The sequence below is a fragment of the Lontra canadensis genome, unplaced genomic scaffold, assembly GCF_010015895.1.
Source record: "Lontra canadensis isolate GAN:19392208 unplaced genomic scaffold, GSC_riverotter_1.0 scaffold84, whole genome shotgun sequence".
NCBI lineage: Eukaryota > Metazoa > Chordata > Mammalia > Carnivora > Mustelidae > Lontra > Lontra canadensis.
The window spans coordinates 3,473,817-3,494,196 of record NW_022631078.1 but is presented as its reverse complement, the minus strand read 5'-3'; the positions used below and the strand labels follow the sequence as shown (position 1 = coordinate 3,494,196).

At 57.1% G+C, this 20,380-nt stretch overlaps 2 protein-coding genes across 2 annotated transcripts; one reads left to right on the top strand and one right to left on the bottom strand.

Moving 5' to 3' along the window:
- Positions 1 to 3,620: 3,620 nt before the first annotated feature.
- Positions 3,621 to 5,449, bottom strand: LOC116882511 (translation initiation factor IF-2-like). Its single transcript, XM_032882985.1, has 2 exons — positions 4,530 to 5,449; positions 3,621 to 4,262 (listed from the first exon to the last, which is right to left on the bottom strand). The coding sequence occupies exons 1-2, from the start codon at positions 5,447 to 5,449 to the stop codon at positions 3,998 to 4,000; spliced, it is 1,185 nt and encodes a 394-aa protein (XP_032738876.1). The 3' UTR covers positions 3,621 to 3,997.
- A 194-nt stretch (positions 5,450 to 5,643) lies between these two features.
- LOC116882510 (translation initiation factor IF-2-like) lies at positions 5,644 to 17,881 on the top strand. The gene is made up of 3 exons (XM_032882984.1): positions 5,644 to 5,676; positions 5,736 to 6,419; positions 17,736 to 17,881. The coding sequence occupies exons 1-3, from the start codon at positions 5,644 to 5,646 to the stop codon at positions 17,829 to 17,831; spliced, it is 813 nt and encodes a 270-aa protein (XP_032738875.1). The 3' UTR covers positions 17,832 to 17,881.
- Positions 17,882 to 20,380: the final 2,499 nt, after the last annotated feature.

Sequence of the window (20,380 nt, the reverse complement as noted above, 5' to 3'; positions counted from 1 at the left end):
GGTGATGATTGCATTTGAGGGACTGCAGAGTTGAACAACTGAAACAAATCCAGTGTCCACTTCTCGTCCACAGTTAATTTGGATGTTTAAAAACTTTATTTTCTTCTGTGCTTTTTCTCATTCCTTACGTCATGCCGAGGACCTCACTTTGGCATTTGATGGATGCGTGTGTGACCAGGGGTATCTGTCTATCGTCCTTAATTCATTTTTTCTGATTTGTGTTGTTACTACTTGGGAATGAAAAAGATTCACTGTGATTCTTGATCTGTAAGGGGAAATTTTTGATGCCGGTATGTATGTATTATTATATACAGTGTATTCACCATATACAGACGTATATGTGACCGAACACACATTTGCTGCAGACTTCTGGTCGTTTTAGGCTCTCCTTTTATTTGAAAAAAAATATTTAACCTCTTAAGAGTGCTTTCAGCATTGTTAGACTTTTTAAAAAATATACGTACGCAGGTAACACATCATGAAAGGTGAATGTGTGGACTTTGCGGGTGTGTTACATATGACCAAAGAGCTGTCCCGGTGTTTCTGAACAGGCTTGTGAATATGTGGGCAGGGAGTTACTACCCATCAGTTAGGAGGGAGCGTGGGGCGTGCTATTCATCGTCATTGGGGCAGACACACTAAGTCTGTTCCATATATATGTGGATATATATGTATTTTAGGAAAGAAGACACAGAAATGGTCTGCCAGCTTTTTTTTTTTTTCTTTTTTTCCCGGGGAGAGGCGGGTGGTTGCTAGTGTAGATTTCTGCCCTCTGTTTTCTTCTTCAAACATGCTTTTCCTATAGCTGGAGTTTTATTTCGGTCGTCAGTGAACTATGCCAAGGTTGACACGAAATGGGGTGAACGAAAGCAAAGGATTTTGAAAATGCTTCGTTATGTTTGCAAGGAAGGAAGCCTTTCCGTGGGGCTTCCTTGCACTTCCTTCCCCAGCCCGAGACCCCCACTCGATGATCTTTCCCTCGGTTTACCGGTAGCTACACTAGCAGGCTTCTTTCCCCTGGCCCCCTTCCACAACCATCTCCGTAAGAAAAAAAAAAAAAGCTTACCCAAGGTAAATTGGTGCCAGTGAGTTTGTGCACAAATCATGGAGCGTACAATTAAAGCCTGCATAAAGTAAGGGTACACATTATTATGAAATAGATAGAAATGGAATCCCAAACCGGCAGACTACTTTGAGATCAGAGAAACAACAACAACAACAACAACAACAACAAAAAGAAAGAAAGAAAAAAGAAAAAAAAAAGAGAGAAAAAAAAATGTTAAAGCTTGTTTGCCTTTCCATGCAGCACCCTTAGCCTCCCAGTAGCTCCTCAAAAGGGCACATTGTCTGGGATGACTGAAGAAGGGGCATCTTACCCAGGAACCGCCACGCTCTGACAATCTCAAGCTTATTGGGCAGCTTTGAAAACATCATTATTCTTGAGTGTGCAAGCTGGATGTTCAAAACCCAAGTGAAAATGTAAGTTTTCACTCACACGCATCCTGCTTGCTTTAATTAGATTAAACGCATCTGTTTACGAAGTCCTTGGAATGCCTTGGATACTGACATTTTTTAACCATTAAAAGTCACGGCGTTGGGAAGAGACAGTGAACTGGAATGCCCGTGGCCTTCCTAGGCTGGTGTGAGGCCAGAGGCTGAGTCGGGGACACGGGGGCTCAGGGGCAGAGCAGGAAGTCGCCAGCCGCATTCCCATTAGGCAGATCTGGGGAGAAATCAGGAAAAAATAACTGTATAAGGCCGATAGTGTAAACATCCTGCTATATCAAGAGCCTTCCTAGGACTTATTTTTTTGAGCATCTGACCTTAGGCGTGGTGTGGCCCACAGGCACAGACCAAGTTCTTCTCCCAGGAAGACTGTCCATCGATAACACTCACCGACAACATAAATCTTCTAGGTTTCTTTTTTGATAATTTGAGCATATTTTAAAAAATTATTTACTTCGAAAAATGTAATTTTATAGCAAGTTGGAAAAAGACTTGAAAAAACCAACCTAAATAATGCCCGGTGAAATTACCAGAGAGCTATTATTTTCCTTGAATAAAGCGGAATTTGATTTCTGAATTCGCAACCAAATTATATGTAAATCCTTGCCAAGTACAGAGGGGATAAAAAAAAAATCGTGCGTTCTCAAATATTGTTCTGACTCATCCAACTTCTTGTTTTACCAAATAAAAATTGGGAGGAGGAAAATGGCATTAAATTAACTTATTACTGTGTGTGAGAGAATGAAAAAAATCAGCTAATAAAAAGGTTAGCAAGTTGGTATGATTATACAATGATTTCAGGTGAAAATTACAAAGCTGATATGCTAACATTTGCTTATTGCCTTCAGTAATGATACAGTTGTCAAATTTGTATTTTGCCAAAGGAACAAAAGTTGTAAGTGGCATAAGGTAAGATCATCTCTTTCTCTTTGTGGCTTTTTAAATTCAGTGTTTTAATCCACCAATTTAATCACAAAACATGTATCACATTACTTATAATATTTATAGTGTTTAGGGAAGAGAGTATAAATAGATTACAGTGTGTGTGTGTGCGTGCGTTTGTGAATGTTATCACAAAGGTATGCACAACTTCAGGGTTTACCCTTGGGAGCAGTTTTGTGTGAAAATATATTTATTTTCAAAATCCCGGTTCGATCATTAACCGCGCTTGCTCATTATTTTGGAAAAACAAGGTTTGGTATTAAAAGGGCCCGAGACAGTGTGTTTAGATGCCTGCATTCAGCCAGTCCCTGAAAGCAGTTTGTAGTTCTGGAGTCCCCAAAGTTGCTAAGCCACAGAATGTCTAATGTGTTTTTTGAAGCAGTTGAACCATGCAGTAGAGATGAGTGGACGGGGTCGGGGTGGGATGTGTAATGGCCATTGGTGCTTGGGTTCTTCCTCGGTGTGGAAAGAAGGCTCTGGACGGCTCTTTGGGACCGCCCGGCAGATACTCAGCTTGTAGGAACCTGTTCTCTTACCCTGCAGCCCAGGTTGGGACTGGGCACTGTAATAGGGAAGAAAATTATAAAGTACTGTGCTAGACAGGAGACACTGTCCTTCTGCTGTATTGCTAGAACACGGGCACGGCATTCCTGCGTCTCAAACCGCTACAAGGGTGTCCATTTCTGAGGAAGGAGGAACACAGAATTCCTAGGCTTCCAGCTCTGGACCCCCACAGTCCTTGAGTCTGGGAGGGCCACCCTGGACCTTCCCCTGGAAAAGAGTGAAACCCACCCCATTGTGAAGTCACCCCTGCTTGGGCTTTCTCTGCTCTGCCTGTTGTCAGCAGCTGTGAAAAGTGAAAGTTGGTCAGCGTTTCAGTGAGAAGATGAACAGGAAAGCATTTCATAAAACTCCATTTTTCTCATAGGAGTTAGAGAAGCCGTCCCTAGAAAGAGGCTACACTCAGACCCTAACACCCAGCAAAACCATTTTGGAAGATTCCTTAGTATGTCCTGGATATTTCCCCTCCCCACAAAACCATGTTTGTCATGGGGTGGGGGGCGGGGGGTGTCCAGCCACAATTCAAGGCCAAGATCAAAGGGGTCTAGAGAACTTCTAAGCTGGGTCGGTGGTCAGCTCAGGCCTGGCAAGGCTGCTCCAGCCGCCCCAGCCCTGCCTCGGTCAGCCAGTTCCCCTTTCTGGGCAGTCCAATCCAATATGGGATGGAGTTTCCTGGGAAGCAGGGCACACGAGGAACTTTTGAATGCACCAATGGCATAAAAAGTATATATATTTTTATGACAACGAGCAAGTTTCAATTGGTTGACAGAAATGGCGAGATGTGACGTCAAGGGACACTGGTTAGAATGCCAAGGCCGGCTTGGGGGGCGGGGGGAGACAGGCACAGAGAGACATTGGGATGGGGCCCAAGAGGCCTTGTTCCTCTTGGGCCCCCGTCGCGGACGTCCGGGGACAGCCAGGTCCATCTGGCTCTGATAGAGGTTCATGCCCGGACAGGGAGAGGGGGTCTGAGTATAGTGACCCGGTGTCATCCCCAAGCGCCAGAGGGCCAGGCCGGACTCTCTGCGGGGAAACCACTCAGGCGGCAGGAAAAAAGCTGCTGAGGCCTCCTTGGCATTATAACCAGAGGCGGGACCCTGGAGCCCGGCCTGTCGCGACCCCCCCGGGAGGGGGCGCGGAAAGGAGCCGAGCGGTCCCGGGGTGTTGCAGTGTAGTCGCCTCCAGGAGCCAAGCTGAGGCCTAGAACCCCCCGCAGCTCCTCCGCCCTGGGCCAGCGGAGCAGGAAGTTGTTTCTGCGGGGAAGGAAGAGCGAGCTCGAAGCTGGGCAGCAGCCCTGGGCACAGTGCCCCCACCACCCCACGCCTTCCCCGGCACCCTGGGGGCACCCCCCTCCGCCAGGCACCTTGCGCACCCCCTCCATCTCTGGGCTCTGTGCGCTGCCCCTCTCCACTTCACCAGATCCCGTGCACCCCGCCCCCCACCACACCTGGCACCGCGCCCCTCCCTCCGCCGGACGGGCGCTGTCCGCAAAGCCGCCGCGGGGTCGCCCTGGCACGCACCCTGCCCTGGGGGAAGCCCGCCGCCGCGGTCGACCCCGAGCCCTGGCCCGGGACTTTGTCCAGAGCTCCGGGGCACACGCCGGCCCCTGCAGTGCCGAGCCGGCTACCCTAGCGGCCGTCCGCGGCGCGTACGGGTCTGCGCGCAGGCGGGAGACCGTCGGTCCGCCCCGGGTCTCTGAGCCGGGCCAGAGCCTGCGCGCGCGCCCCTCCTGCCCGCAATCATGGCAGCCGGCGCCTCGGAACGCAGCCGCCGAGCGCGCTCCGGCAGCCGCCTCGGTGCCAGGGCGGCTGGGCGAGCAGGGGCCAGGGCTCGCGCCCGCCCGTCCCCGCAGCCGCGCGGCCCCGGGGCGCGATGCTGGAGGCCGATGGGGTCCTCGCGGCGCGGTGCCCCCTGGCCGCGCCGGCAGGCGGGCGGGGCCGCGGGCCGGGGGCGCGCGGCGGGGAGCGCCGGGGGTGGCGTGCCCGCGGGGGCGCGCACGCGGGCCTGCGGGGTGAGGCGCGGGGTTCGGGCGGCGAATCCGCTGCTCGAGCCGCCCGCCCCGCCCGCGCGCGCCGGCCCCCGGAGGAGGGTGCGCGGCGGAGCGGGGCGGGGGGTGGGAGTCAGGGAGGGGCCGCGGCCGGTCCTCGCCCGCAGCGGGCACGGCCGGGGGCCCCCGAGGCTTCGTTGGTATTCCGGGCACAGCCGAAGCCTTGACCTCCCCGCGGAACAGAGGCGCCCGGGCCCGCGGGCACGGCCGCTGTCCCCGGGAGGTCTCTCCTGGCTGCGGGGCCCGTAGGCGCCTTGCTTCCCCCACCCCCACCTCCCCGTCCCCTCCTCTCCGGGTCCCCCGTACCCCCTCCCCCGCCCCGATCCGGCGGCGAAGGGGTGGGCAGGGAAACGCGCTCTCTGGGACAGGTGCCAACTCCGAGACAAAAGACATAAAATAGGCGGCAACGTGGGAAGCGCGGCCGGCGCGCTCGGGCGGGGACGGAGGCGCCGCGGGGGCCGCATCCTCGGTGCCGACCGGGGAAAGTTTGGGAAGTCGCCGCGGCGGCTTCGCAGCGGCGGGGGACGCGCGGGCCGGGCCGCCCTCCGCGCCGCGCTCGCCCTCTCCGCGCCGCTGCTGAATAATTCATGGCGCGGCCGCCGGCCATTAGCATGCACCGGGCGCGCGGCGCGTCTATGCCAAGCCGCCGCCGCCGCATTCGGCGCCCGGGCCGCGCCAGACGAGCGGCCGCGCGGCACCCGGGCCCGCGCTGTCCCCGCGCCCGCCCGGCGGCGCCCATTGTGCCCGGGCCGCGCCGCGGGGCGGCCCCGAGCCCGCCCGCAGCCCTCAGCGCGCCCGACGGCCGGTCTCTGCAAGTTGGGGCCCGCGCCTCCCGCCGGCCCGGGAAGCACGTGAACTTGGAGAAAGTCGCGGGGCGCGCCGGCCCGGACCTCCGCGGCAGGGCGTGGGCGCCCCCGGCCCGGCGCGCTTTCGTTTTCGTCGGGGACAAAGGTCCCCCGAGGCGCTAGTCGCGGACGCGGAGACCGGGTGCTGCCCGCCGCTCCTCGGAGAGGTCCGGTGGCTCCGTACGGGCAAGCCGGGGTCAGAAGAGGAGGAGCGGCGTGGTGCGGGACCTGGCGGCTGGGGCCTGGCCGTGCGCCTCGCCCGGCCGTCGCTCCGTCCCGGAGCCGTCCCGCCCTGCGAAGAGTTGCGGGAGATGGCACCGTGCTGCGCTCTGCGGTTTACACGCGCCAAGGAGGGAAGCGTTTCGGACCAGGACTCAGACCCGTGGCCCAGGGCCTGTGCGGTGCGGGCACGAGAGCGCAGCGCCGGCCGCGTCCCCGCGCGCTCCTCCGCCAAGGGCAGGGCAGTCGACCTGCGTGTCACGGGTCACTATCAGGTTCCGGGGCGACTCCTGAGGATGGTAAGTGCATTTCTCACTTTCGCTACTTAGTGAGTATTTAAATATTAATGAAGGGATTTCTAAGAAGAGCCTGTAGGGCAGGCAGGCCTTCCGCAGGCAGACCGGGGAGGCTGCTCTTGAACCGGCAGCCCGTCCAGCTTGGCAAGAACTCCGCGGCCGTCGTTAAAATTCAGGAACTTGTTATTTGTGAAATACAGTTTCTGATCTCAGGTGTGCGGACCATTTGTCAGAGAGGAATCTTGTCGGACACATAAGATAGCCGTAGCAGCTATCTTCACCAGAATAGAAAAAAGAGAGAAAGCAAGCATCTGTTTTTAGGGGCAATGTGTTTGGAAGGGTGATCTGGAAGCAGCAATCCCTTTTTGAAAAATTGACATCTTTCATTCCTTTCCTAAGCCAGCCAAAGCGCCGCTTCTTTTTTTTTTTTTTTTTTTTTTTCCCCTGCTGGTCAAGCATTTATGGAGAGCGGGCTTCAGGGGCCGCAGTCAAGCGTTGGCAGCCACTGGGCCGGTTGAGTGAAAGGCCCTTGTGTGGAGGCTCTTGTTTATGGTGGCATAAAACGAAAAACAACTCATAACTTTTCGTAATAAATCCCCCTTTATAGGCGGCTCACACACAGACCCGGCCGGCGGCCCTGGGGAGTTTGTGGGGAGCAAGAAATGGGTGAAGGAATGTGCGTTTGCCATAATTACAGGGTTGTAAGGTAACGCTGAAATTAATTTCTTCAAAGTTGGGTTTCAGAAGCCAGGGCGGTCTCTGCAGGCCGTCACTGTCTCCGTTTTATTTTCGTTCGTTGGTTCTAGCCATTTAGGATTTTAAAATGCATGTTTGTATTCGCAGGCACCTATCCTATTAAAGTGAAACCCGTCCTGGGGGTGGCGGGGCGGGATTAAGGACGCTTTTTCGTACCATCCTATCACAGTACGATTTCCCCTCTGCTCTCCCCATCTTACTGATGTGGTTTGGAGAACCTTAATGGGCGATTTGACCACAAAATAATGGGCAGGGGGGCCCCCTGTTTCCATAACGCCCCAGAGTTGTGAGCTGGTACCTGAAGGCCATGTTTCCGGGAACGTGGACAGAGGCCCAAGTCGCCCAGGCCTGCCTCACGACAGCCTCTCCCCGGGCTGCCTGGTTCCGTAGAATCCGGAGGACAGAGGAGACTTGAGCTAAGATATGGCCAACTCCGGGTGCAGAGGCCAAAAGTTTGCTCCAGCGCTGCGTTCTGGACCCCGGGGGCCGTCCCTTCTGCTAGGCCGCTCTCCCCCCACCTCCCTCACACCACCTCCCCACCTCCCCCATTTTGAATTTTTATTTATGATGCTGTCAGAGGCAGTTAGCAGATGTGAAACCCGGGTGGGACGTGCCAGAGCGATCTGAGGAACGGGGTCGCCGCTGCGGAAGGCGCGCTGCTGCCACCGGGAGCTGTTGCTTGGCGTCGGCAGTGGCCCGGCTCATGCTCAGAAGAAGCTCAAGTTCCAGAGGACCCTGGCCTGCAGAGTGTGGGAGATGTTCTCTCCGGTTCCGCAGATGATCTGTGCCGTATCTCGTGGTGGGCAGGACGGTGTGGCGTTCTGCCAACCCCCCAAATGAGGGGCATCTGTGGCTGCTTCTCTCTGGGCCTGTGGGAGCAGGGAAAGGCCTGAGCATCCAAGGAGGTGCCCGCAGGGCCACTTAGTGGGGGGTCGCCATTTGACGAAGCTCCGGATCCCCATCTCGGCAGCCCGAGTGTGCCCCCGGCCCCTGGGAGGTGGGGTTGACAGTCTCTAGTAAATAGTGCTCCCCCACCCCACGCTCCCGGACAGAGGCCTGGCCTCGGCCCCAGCACCGTCCTGTCCTGCCTTTGTCCTTGGTGCTTTGGAGCCAGCCCAGTTGCAAGGGAGACTTGGGCCCTGCCGGGGCTTCTCACCGTGCTGAGCTGTCCCAACCAGGCAGAATTCATTTTTGAGGATATGCACACCAAAACCGAGGTTCTGGAAATGGCTCCTGTGTGGTTTTTGTCGCTTCTGGACTGAATAGAATGTGCTAAGCCGGGGACAGGGTCTCACGGACTGCGGCGGGCCAGTGGGAGGCCGGCCCGGGCATTGCTGCTTTTGTTTTAGGCCAGGCCAGCCTCCGGGTCTTTCCTCGCTTGCTCTTGGGGCCGGGTCCTGCCCAGCCGTTGGCCACCTGAAGCCCCCAGATCCTGGGTGAGAGGTGTCCTGGGTGCTGGTGGGGTCCAACTGCTCGACACAGGCGATGTATGGCGACGAGGCCTGCACTGGGGCCCGGGTGTACACCATCACCTGAGCAGGTGCGGATGGCGTTGTGCTGGGCTCCATGGGAACAGCGGCAGCTTCGTGGCAGGGTCGCTTTCTGGGTCTGTGTTGTTTGCCCCCGATGGGGCGGTTTATGAACCGGTCTTGCTTGCTCCCATCCTCAGAAGGGGCCTGGGGCCTGTTCTGCTCTGGTGTGGATGAGGCCTGACGGAAAGGCAGTCCCTGGGGCTGAGGGATGGGGCCTCTGACTGAGCAAGTGCTCCCGGGTGTCCAGGGAAACCAGTGTGTGTCCCTAGTGAAGGCCAGTGTTTGGGAAGGGAGGGCGGCCCTTGCAGGCCTGCAAGGAAAACATCTCACAACCATCATGCTTGGTTTTCCTCGGGCTTAGACGGTGTCCTTGCATCTTTGGGGAGAAGGGAGAAGACACTTGTGGCAACCCCATGAACGGGCCGGGGGTTGGGGTGTCCTGGCTCCCGTGGGGCGGCTCCCATCTGGCCCTGCCCCTGGCTTACTGTGTGACCCCAGACAAGGCGCCTCACCGCCCTGGGCCTGCACTCTGAGCCCTAGCCCTGGGAATAATGACAGCACCGTCAGTGTCCAGACAGCGCTCTCCCCACAAAGCACAGTTCCTGGCACGTGGCAGGGACACCATAAAGCGTGTTGCTGTTGTAAATGGTGATCACTGTGTTTACCCTGAGTGATGATTATATTCCTGAGTTTCTAAGAACCAGAGTCCAGTTTTGGTTTCTCTCGGAAGGACACCTACAAGTTTACTCCTCACCCCCAAAAGGCGGTGCAAGGTGAACTTTGATATTTTCTCCCAGATGGAATGCCAGGAAGCTTGCAAAGCCGGGCTTCCCTTGTCACAGGGACGTGGCTCGGAGGCACTGGGGACACTAGATGGGAGCAAGGCCCCTTGAGGTCCTGGGACATGTTTACCGAGGAAGGAGGGGAGCCTCCCCACAGAATGGCACTTGAGGAGCTCATGTGGGTGCTGACCCGGGGGTCTGACCTGTGCCTCTCACCTCTTTGGGGCTCCAGGGCAGATCGAGGGCAGGCCGTCACCACTTGGGGTCCAGAGCGGCCACACCAGCTGCCGGCATTCGAGCTCGCAACGCGGGTGGCGATTGGGTGGGAGGGTTTCACCGCCGGTGAGCTAATTGTTCTTTGCCCAAATATAAGCACGCATTTCCCAGAACGCTTCGTTGAGGAGAATCTGCTTTCTTAGCCGATGGCTCAGGAAGACCCAGCAAGATGGCCCTTTCTCAGAACGCGCTGTCGCGACGAGAAGGGAGCCTGGGCATCGGACGGGCATGCTGATGTGTCGGAGCAGAGGAGGGGAAAACGCAACAATTGTCTCCAAGCCAAGACAATGGATCTTTTATATGAAATACTTATTTTCAGGGCTGACCAGTGCCCTGTTGGTTGGGACGGCAAACCTTGAGTATCCGGGTGTCACAGGCCCCGAGAACCCAGTCAGGGACGGAGATTTCTAGAAAGGGGAAAAGGAAAGTCCCCTGACCCCCGATTCTTGGGAAATGCAGTGGGAACGCCTGGCTTTCTTTGTTGAGTGGAGGCTAAACTTTCTCAAGTTTAATTCTTTCCTTCCGGGATCTCTTTCGCAAGACTATGGGGGCTCCTCGCAAGCACCAGAAAGGTAGCCAGGATTGCAGGGTTCTGGTGGTGAGCTGGATGGCCCCTGCCAGGGGCCAGACCTGATGAACCTTTGTCTGCTGGGGCCGTCGGAGGCTTGGGGGGAGTAGTCATCCAATGGAAGTGAGGAAAACCGGGACTCTTAAGAGGAAGGGTCCATCTTCCCAGGAGGAGGCCATCGAGAGCGATTCTGGATGCATCTGTGATTCTCCGGGGCCCTTCGCTTCTCCCACAGCCCATGGTCCAGTGCACTTGGGAGCCGCGTGTGGGTTATCAGAGAGCCTGGCCTGCCGTGGTGAAGCCACATGCCGACCCTCACATTCCATCCCCGGCTGGAGAGGGTGTGTTTGTAACTCCTGACGGCCTGGCCCAGAGTTAGCCCTGGAAGGATGGCTTTCTGATGACTAAAACGAACAGAGGGTCACTCGGAGGCTTAGGCACCCGCCGTCTGCCTCTTCCCCACTCTGCCGCCGTGGATAGCGTTCAGTCCTGCTAAATGCACTGCCTCCAGGCAGCCGGGAAGGCGCCCCAAGAAGCGGGGCCCGGCCCCCAGGCTCCCGTTAGGGACTCAGAGGAACGGATCCGGCTGGGGCCGGAACTGAGAGCGTCTTCCTGGCGTTGGGGGGACGTGGGGAAGGCTGCGGGGATAATCGGCCTGGGATCCCTGCCAGCTCAGGGGGTCCTGAGTCTGGGCGCCCCTGCGAAGTGGGTGAGGACAGGGGAGGGAGCGGCCCCCGGGGTGGGGTGAGGGATGAGAGTCCCCTCCCCACCAAGCGTCCCCTTCACCCACGAGTCTTTGTTGGCAAATGATAACATTCGGCTTTCAAAAAGGCGGTTTCGTTTTTTAAAACTGCTTTTATATGGGGTTTTTTGGTTTGGGTTTTTTTGGATCCTGGAACTGCTTTGCTCTGGTCTGTTTCACCTGCCCCCCCCCCCGAAATGCCATCAAGAGTCTCTTTTGGGAGTGACCAAAACGACGTCCGAGGCCCCGTGTCGATTTGGTAAAATCGAAGTGGAAAGGGCCGGAACGGTGTGTCAGGGGGCAGAACACCCTCGGAGACGGGCTTTTATTCTGGTGGCTGGGGCAGCCCCTGAAGTAGGCGGCCGAGGGTCTCGCTGTGAGATCTGGATGGTGGACTTGTTCGCGCCGGATTCCGGACGCGTCCGAAACCCGCGTGGCTGTGGTGGGCGGCCGAGAGGTGGCTTCTCCGAGGAGACGTGCGAGAGCAGAGGCAATGGCTGTTATCGTGGTCGGAAACGTGTGCATGGCGTGCACAAAGTGAAACAGCTTCTCTTTCTTTTTTCTTTTCTTTTCTTTTTTTTTTTAAGGAGTGATAGTATTTTCCCTTAAGATTAAAAAAGGAATGTTGTCCCTGATCCCTTTGGCTTCTAGAGCTGGGGCTGGGTTTTTGGGCGGCGAACCGCCCTTCCTTAATTCTGGCATCTCAGACGGCAGGAAGAGTGTTTAGCTGAAATATTTACCTGCTTGGTCTGGGGCTCTTAAATCTCAATTCGCCTTTCATGTGTTTAACAGCGATATTTACATCCAAATCAGCGCTTTATAATTACATTTTAAGTTATAATAAAACGATGGTGCCGGCTTTGTTGGCAGCTGGAGCGTTCCATGCGGGTGGCGTCCCCTCACCCAGACCGGCCTGGGCTCCGAGGGGGCGCCAGACACGCGGGTTCTGGCCTGCGGGGACACATGTGTGTACTGAGCATGACAGGGTCTGTGCGTGTCACCTGTGGCGCCCTCCCCGCTTGGCCAGGGGGAGCAGGGCTCGTCCCTGGGGATTCTGGCCCTGGCACAGGGGCGGTGCTGCCAAACCTTCCGGCACGGGGCTCCGACCAAGAAGGACCTGATTTGGGCCTGGCTGCTCTGCCACCCGGACCGACGTGTTGTGTCCTGAGCCCCATGCTGGGGCAGAGGCCATTATCTCCTGGGCAGCCTCTGGCCCAGCAAAGGCCACTTCTGGTTGTGGCCATATTGTGTAGGCCTGTGCTGGGGTAAAGGACGCCCACTGCCTCTGCCTCCGTAACAACTGAGGTTCTGTTTTCTCTCCTCGGTCAGGGGCCGGCCCCAAAATGGCCACCTGGTTTTCAGTGGCTTTCCCACTGGAGCATGGGAGGTGGGGGGGACCCTCTCCTCCCCGGGGGCCAGGCTTTTGGCGGCTGTGCCAAGCCGTTCCTGGAATGGAATTGCCCACGTTCCTGGTTAGGCGCGTGGCACCGGAATCCTACCTGCTTTGTCTCTGGCATCAGCTGGTGAGCTGGTCACGTGGTGATGTGCGTGAGACCAGAGCCCGAGGACCAGAGGTCTCCTCCTGGCCTCCTCCCTTCTTGCTCCGTCGCCTTGCCACCTCCCACCCCCTCCTTTTTGGGCATGACCGTGTCTGAGCCTGCGCTCCCGTCCTCAGATGCTCAGGTGTCTAGACAGTCCCTTACCCCCAGTCCTTACCGGCAGAAGGGCCTATGAGCCGGAGGACAGGCCCAGCCACGGCCAGTCCACGCTGTGCCCTCCGCTCGAGCACAGAGCTGGCCCTGCCTGCCTGGGGAGGCCCTGTCTCACACTGACAGCCCCATGGCTCCCCGTGCTCGGGGATAGCAAGTGCCTGGCCACATAAAGGGTCGAAGGAGAGACTTGGGCAGATAGCACAGCCCCACGGATGTGGCCCGGATGCCTTCAGCAAAGGACAGCCAGATCTGGTGAACTCCAAATAGAAGCTCCAAGTTAAACCCTCTGGCCCGCTGACCGGCTCTGAGGGCCATAGCCCAGGCACACTCCACCGTGGCCCCGTGTGGTGGCCAGGATTGGCTTTGGCAGAGCTGAGGGGTCTGTGATGGCCTGAGAGGGTGTGGTGGCACGCCTGGACTCTGGACGCCGGGGCCTTCGTGGCGGCCCGGCTGCTTGGCAGCGCCTCTGGGCGAAGCGGCCGGCTCCTGAGCACCAGTGGGGTGCCCGGCCTGGTGCTCAGCCCTCTGTGTGCGTTTTCCCTTCTGTCCTCCAGCAGCCCCGAGTGGCAGGAGCCGTTATCCCCGTTCCTTCTGTGGACAGGGAAACTGAGGCTCAGAGAGCTGCCACAGCCCAGGGCCAGGTGGCCCCTTGGACACAAGGCCGATGCCGACCCCTGGCGGCTCAGCCTTTCCGGGCATGGTTGGAACAGGCTCGCTCCGAGGCCAGGGGTCCAGGGAGCGGTCAGGGTGGGGTGGGGGGCCCTGGGCCTCGCCTCCCCCCCTTCCATCCCCGGGGAGCACGCCGGGTGCTGGCCGCCGCCGCCTGCTCCTCCTCGGCCGGCCCGGGGAACAATGCGGCCTCTATGCCCGCAGCGGGCCCGGGCCGCCTGGACTCGGGAGCAACATGGCGCCCAGGGCCGCGCCGCCTGGCCACGGGGAGGGCTGGCGCCTGGGCCGCGCCTGGGCCGGGCCGGCTCCCCCGTCCTCCTCGGGCCAGCCACTGAGTGGCCAGCAGCGCCTGCTGCCTCCTCCCTCTCCCACTCGGGCGCCCCCCCCCCCCGCCGCCCCCGCCTGGTGGTGGGTTCGGGGGTCCGGCCCACCCGCCTCTGCCACGTCTGCCATCCTCCCGGCACCCAGGAGCATCTTTCAAAAATTCCCGGTGGGCGGGGCCGAGCCGCAGCGGCCGCCTCTGGCCCCCCCTCCCCGGGCAGCCAGTGCCAGATGAGAGCAGGAGACAAAAGTAGCATTTTCCTCGTCCTCCTGGGCTGGAGCAGAGCCTCCCCCAGCACCACTTGGCTCCTGGCAGCCCTGCCTCCGGGTGCCGGGGTGGCCGAGGCCCAGGCCGCGCCGGCCAGGACAGAGGGGACCGATGGACAAGGGTGGCTGGAGAGCAGGACGCCCGAGGGCCCGTCGGACCGGGGCTGGCACCTGGGGACGGCCTGCTGGCCGGCGGGACCTGTCCTCCTCCTCCTGCCACCCTGCCCGGCCGGGCCAGGAGGCACCCTTTCCACTTCCTTGCTCTGGAGAAAGCTCCTCACGTCCTCCCGCACCTTGGGTAAGTCACCTTCTTCCCTTCTCTTGTGCTGGAGACAAGCCGAGGGCTCTGCCATCTTGTGCTCGATGCCTGTTACGTTTCCTTCCCTCTAATTGGTTATCCAAAATTCAAAATTCTATTTCCGACCCCCCCCATCTTCAGTGAAGTAAGCCTTTCCAAAAACTGCAGGGAAAATGCAGAAGCCAAGCCCATTTATTTTTAAGATCCAAAGCTATAGGCTTTGGGAATCACAATAAAAATGAATGTTTGTTATTTCACAGTAGCTGTGTGTTCAATTAGATCCGAATGAACATTTCAGGGGGTATTACGAGGCACGGCCTGCTCGTTTCTGCTCAGGACAGTTTGTCGTGCGGGGGGGGGGATCTCATCATCATCATCATCATCATCATCATTATTATTTTAATTTTTGGTGGTGCCAGGGGGGGCAGAGGGAAAAACACCAGCGTGCCCATGCTCCTCCCAGCAAACTCCTCGGCAAGCAGGGCTGGGCTGGCACACGGGAGGGGTAGGTTCTGCATTGAGAAACAGAGGCCTTTTTATTTTATCCGGCGTCTTTAATGCTGCCATGTCCACAGTTTAGGGATCCAGTTCTTTTCTCCCTTTCGTTTTATTTTATTTTGGGGGGGGGGATGTGCGGGTGTCGGGAGAAAAAAGAAGGCTCTTTTTGGCTCTCAGCTCAGTATGGGGAAAATCTTTTAGGTTGTTTTGTGCTCTGTTTTTTAAACACTTACTTAAGCCCGGGGATTCCGCCTAATGGTGCCATGTCCAGCTCATAACTGCCCTACCCACAGATGGTACATGGGGTCCACGTGGACATGACCACCAGACGGACCCTCAGGGGGCCTGAGTTGTCCAGGGCCGGCCTGTGCTGGATCCCGTCCTGGTTTCCCATCTGCAGAACTGTGGGCCGAGACGTTCGACCGTCCATGGCCTGAACCGTAGCCAACAGGGGTGGGACTCCCTCGAAGACCTTTGCTTCCCCAGGCCAAGCTGCCGTCGCAGCCCAAAAGCTACCCTCCACGGTTACCTGAGCTGCTGTGATGGTCCCTGACCCTTCAGAATGGCTGAACCTTTTCAGATAAAAGGTGGGCTTTGCAGAGTTGAGTTCCGACTTACCTCCGTCCCCTGGCACACTGACAAAAACGCCTACAGATGCGGCCTGGTTTTTTCCCCACAGTGGAGGGTAGCCAGGGTCTCGATTTATGGAAAATGGAAAATCAGGCCCAGAAAGTTCTAAATGGCAACAGAGAGGAAAATTCCCACGTAAATACATCTTTGTTTTCCTAATTCGGAGGCGTCGGGTCCTGTCTCTGTGGGTCTGAGCAGCCGGCCTGGGCAGATACCACCAAGCATAAAAGTGAGCTCAGCTCTCACAAGGACGACCACGGCTGCTTTTGTTCTTGCACTAGACAGCAGTCCATACTGGGGGTGCGGGCGTATATAGCAGAGATGATTAAAACATTTTCATGATTGTGACAGCCACATTCTGCTGCTGCGAGCTGGAGGGTGGTCCTGCCCAAATATTTAGCAAGCACCGAATAGAACACTGGTGAGAAAGTAGAAGTAATGGGAAAAAGACAGAGCGCCATAAATTCGAAAGGAAAAGAGTCCAGAGTCTAGAGGGGTGGGTTTTGGGGGAAAGGAGGGTCTCTTGTGGTTTTTTTTTTTTTTAAAGAATTTGTGCTCTTCATAGCTGCCCATGCCTCATCTCCAAAAATTTTATTTTTTTTGGTATAATTAGTTAGGTAAATAGACCTTTTAATCCTAAATCCTGGAATGATAGTCACGTTTCCCGAGCATGACCTCGTGCTCTTTTTGGAGGTAAGGGCAAGCAGCATAAAATCAATTAATTTCCATAAATGAGCATTTTCATTCTAAATTAGTATTTTCCGCCGAGATTATGATCATCTAATGGGAGTAGTGTCTCTGGATACCACATTTCCCAGCACACACCTTATAGAGCCGGGATGGCTGTATGTGACTGATTTCCGTGTTTGTTTTGTAACTTGGGCAATGACATTCTGCCTCCCCACAAAATCAGGAAAATGCCCTGCAATCTTTTGTGTTCTGAATCAGGCAAAATATCAGCGTTCTCCATGGCACTCCATACTTCTCGGCAGGTCGTTTTTGGGGTTATTTTTGGGTTTTTTTTTTTTTTTTTTTTTTTTGGTTTTCTTGTTTTTTGTTTTTTTAAGAATGTACCACGCATAGCAGTTTTCACATCATTGCTTCTATATAAATTCCACTATACACCGAAATTATACATTCTCACAGCACAGATGGGCTGGTCTGTCATTACGACTGCTGGGTCCTTGTTGGAACACACAGCATATTTCAATTGTGGAGTCGACAATTTCGAAGAACTGAGGTCAAAATAAACAAGTGGCGTTTGTGCATAAAAACAGTCCTGTGATCCTCTCGCCCCCTGACCAGCGCGGTAGAGGAACCGCCATCACCTTCATTAGATTAGAATTTAATCGTCGGTCTTCGTCTTTCCGCTTTAAGACCCCGAATGCCCTGTGTCAAAGGACCTTAAGTGTTTTAACCAAGGCCCAGTTTTTGTGTTGTTTGGCAGCATGGACAGCGTTAACACTAGATTCAAATTCAAAATTACGGGGTTTGGGACTTTAGATTTTGAGATCTTCATTACATCTCTAGCTGTTTTGTATAGGGTTACATAAAATTATTCTGAGTTATTTATGAAAAACCGATGACAGATTTTTCGAGTGGTTTAAAGGTACATTTAAATCCCCCACACGGCAAAGCACACATACGTGCACACACACACATTCAACAGGTAACTACGAAGAGAAGCTGTAAACTTAAAAAAAAAAAAAAAAAAGAATTATCTCACCGAGATAACAGGGTGCAGAACTTATTGGCCCTCATCACACGTGAGGATAGGAAGTTTTACAAGCACAAATAATTTGCACACGATAACTGTTTGTTTTGTGAATTTGCTCACATTATGATGTAATCTGTGCCAAGGGTTCTTCCCTGGCCCCCGCCTCACTTTTAAGGGATTGCTTCTGCTTTTTCCCGAATTCTGGATCCCGGCTCTGCCCTTCCCAGCCTCTGAGGCCGCCTGCCCTCGCCGTGGACGTGGCCGGGAGCTCACACCCGGGCTTGTGGCTGAACGGGAACGAGACACAGATGTTTCCCTCTGTGGTCTCCTGCGGGCTCCCAGATCTCCTTCCATTTGTTAATAGAAGGGCTTTGTTGCGGCGTGTTTGTTTGAAGGCAGGTACCTGTTGGTGCAGATGTTTGGAAATAACAGGAAGGGCGACAAGTTGATGAAATTTGCCGGAGCTCCTGGGGAGCCGCTTTCTCTAGCGGTTCTGCTCTTGGATTTTTTTTTTTTTTAACCACTTCCTCCTTTCCCGTTTGGTCTTCCAGCCTCTCGACCCGGGTCTTGGCATCAGACCTGTACTCACGAGCAGCCCCGGGAACACGGCGCCGGGCTGGGTGCTCCCGCAGGAGTGGGCAAGGTGAACCCCGCGCCTTGCTTGTTCGGCAAAGCCAAGGGCAGAAGAGCAGGACCTCCGGGACCGAGGCCAGGGGTCAGTCGGAGTCGGTGTTAGTTCCCGGCCGTGTCCGTCAAAGGCAAGTCATCGCACCTCTCCGTGTCCCCGTTTCCTCATCTGTGAAACGGGGACAGTAAGCGTCCCCACCTCATAGTCATGCACGGAATGCACTTACCCCAGCGCTCCGTTCCCAGAGAGCACCCCATACCCGCTGTTCGTTCTTGGTTGGTTTCTGAGTCTCAGAAATGCCTGCCAGGCGGGGGTTAACGCCGGCTGTGTTGGGCCAGGGGAGGCCCCCGGCCTGAAGCCGAGGCCCCAGACTCAGCCGGCTGGCGACGGTCAGGATGGGGGTCGGACCTGGGCCTGCCGTCCGCCAAAGCCCACCTTCATTCTGCACGTCCACATGGTGTCCAGGTGTGGATGGTGCACCTTTGCCCAGGCGTGGGCTCCACGGTGTGCGCACACGGGTAGTGCCCTCTGCTCTGCCTGGTACGTCGGGGGTTTCCAGAGGTGGACGGGCATTTGGAGGCACCGTGCCTGCCTGGGGCAGGCACTCTTCCTGGCTTCTCAGTGAGTCATGGAGCCCCTGGGCCATCCCTGGGGACACCTGCTGGGCACCCCACTGCCCCCGTCATGGGTCCTCTTCCCCAGCCCAGGGCCAGCCAGAGCAGGCTGGACAGGGCCCCTAGCTGCTGGGCTCCCGGGAGGTGAAGGAAGGCCTGCTGGCCAGCTTGGCTGCACGCTGGGAGCCGGCCAGGCGCAGAGCGTCCCCTCAGAGGGCCGGGCTGTTCCAGGCACCGGCCATTTACAGCCGCTGAGGAGTGGAAGTGAGCCTCTAGGCCCGGGAGAGGAAATGGCGGTGCGGGCAGGCCCAGAACGGGATCCGGGAAGGTGGCCGAGGGCAGGGAGCGGCCAGAAGGCACAGGGTGGGCCGCTGGGTGCGCTGGCGGCTGTGCTGCGAGGAGCGGCCCGCGGGGCCAGTCTTCCCCGGGCGGGTCCGCGCGCTTGCACGTGCATGTGCACCTGCGTGCAAGGCCCCGAGAAGCTTCCGCGGCCCCGCTTGCTCATCAGTAACGGGGGGGAGTCTGGGGGCAGTCCAAGGAGGCCCTGGGAACGCCCAGCACACCTTTGGACAAAAAAAAGGAGCTTTGAGGAGAATGATATTTACTGCGGGTCTTAGTTCTGTGTCTTCAAAGCTCGGGAAACGGTCCAACACATCAGATGGGAGCCTGTTTGGGAGGCCCCAGGGGGCTTGTGTGTCCCCTCTTTGGGGCCTCTTAGCAGAGAACAGAGGCCTGGACTCTCCAAGGAGCTGCCTGCCCATCCCTGCCTCAGTTTCCCTGTCCATAAAGCATGGGGATCAGTCCTGCCCACAGGTTTCTCGTGGCCTCCAAGGTGATGAGGTCACTCACCACTGATCCCCCTTAAAGGGGAGCAGTTGTTGGTGGCTCCCCAGGACTCTGGCTTCTGAGTTTCTTGAGGGGCTAGAAGGGAGGTTGAGGCCAGACCTTTTGAAGGGAGCAGCCGGTGCGGGGCTGGGCGGTGGAGGCCAGGCTGCTCCAGCATGTGCTGGGGAACCTCTGGCCCAGTTTCCTGGGAGCCCAGCCCTGCCCCGGGATTCCTGCAGTGGGTGTGCCCGCACTTCCGGCCGGCGTGGGCGGAGGGGTCCCGCCGCGGCGGAGTTCCCGCCGTTCCCGCCCACCAGAGCCTCTTGGGTGTGTAGCTGCTTCTGGCTCGATGGGACGAGGACTCCCACCTGAGCGTGGCACGTGGGGTCCAGGCAGGTGGCCCCCGGCCCGCCGGCCGCGCACGGGCCTGGGGGACATGGCAGCGGTGGCCGCAGCAGCAGGGGTAGAGGAGGCGCCCTCCAGCTGGAGCCTTTGCGGTGACGATCACCCAAAGGGTAAGTCGCCTGATGCCAGGACCTTTGGAGGCTCCCAGCACCGGTGGGTGGGTCTCTAGGGTCTCAGGCCTCAGCCCTGGGTGCTCTAGCGCCGGAGGTGAGCCCTGTACCCCAAGATGCAGTCACGCGGGCAGCCCGTTGGCAGCCTGGCCTGTGTGACAATGCCGGCGGCGGCTCTGGGAGGTGGCTTCCAGGTGGGCGCTCCTGAGCCGGGTGGCATGGCAGGCCACCACAGCCTTAGCGGACACCCCAGGGGAAGGGTATGGCCGCTACCTCGAGTGTCCCGCTGCCAGGGGAAGAGTAGGTAAGACAGGCTCAGGCAGGACCCATGAAGGGACCCAGAGAGGCAGAAACCCCTGCCTCAGCCCAGCGGGGAATTGGGGGCCGCGCTTCGCTCCCCCAAGGGAGGATCAGCGCTTGTCAGATGTTACACACAGGACCCGGTTCCTTGGGGTTGGAGCAGCCGTCCTTTGTTGACCTACTATGTGCCAGGCTCAGGGCCGGGTACTTCGATCCTACTTATTTATTTATCTTTAAGATTTTATTTATTTATTTATTTGAAAGATAGAACACAAGCAGGGGAGCAGCAGGAAGAGGGAGAAGCAGGCTCTCTG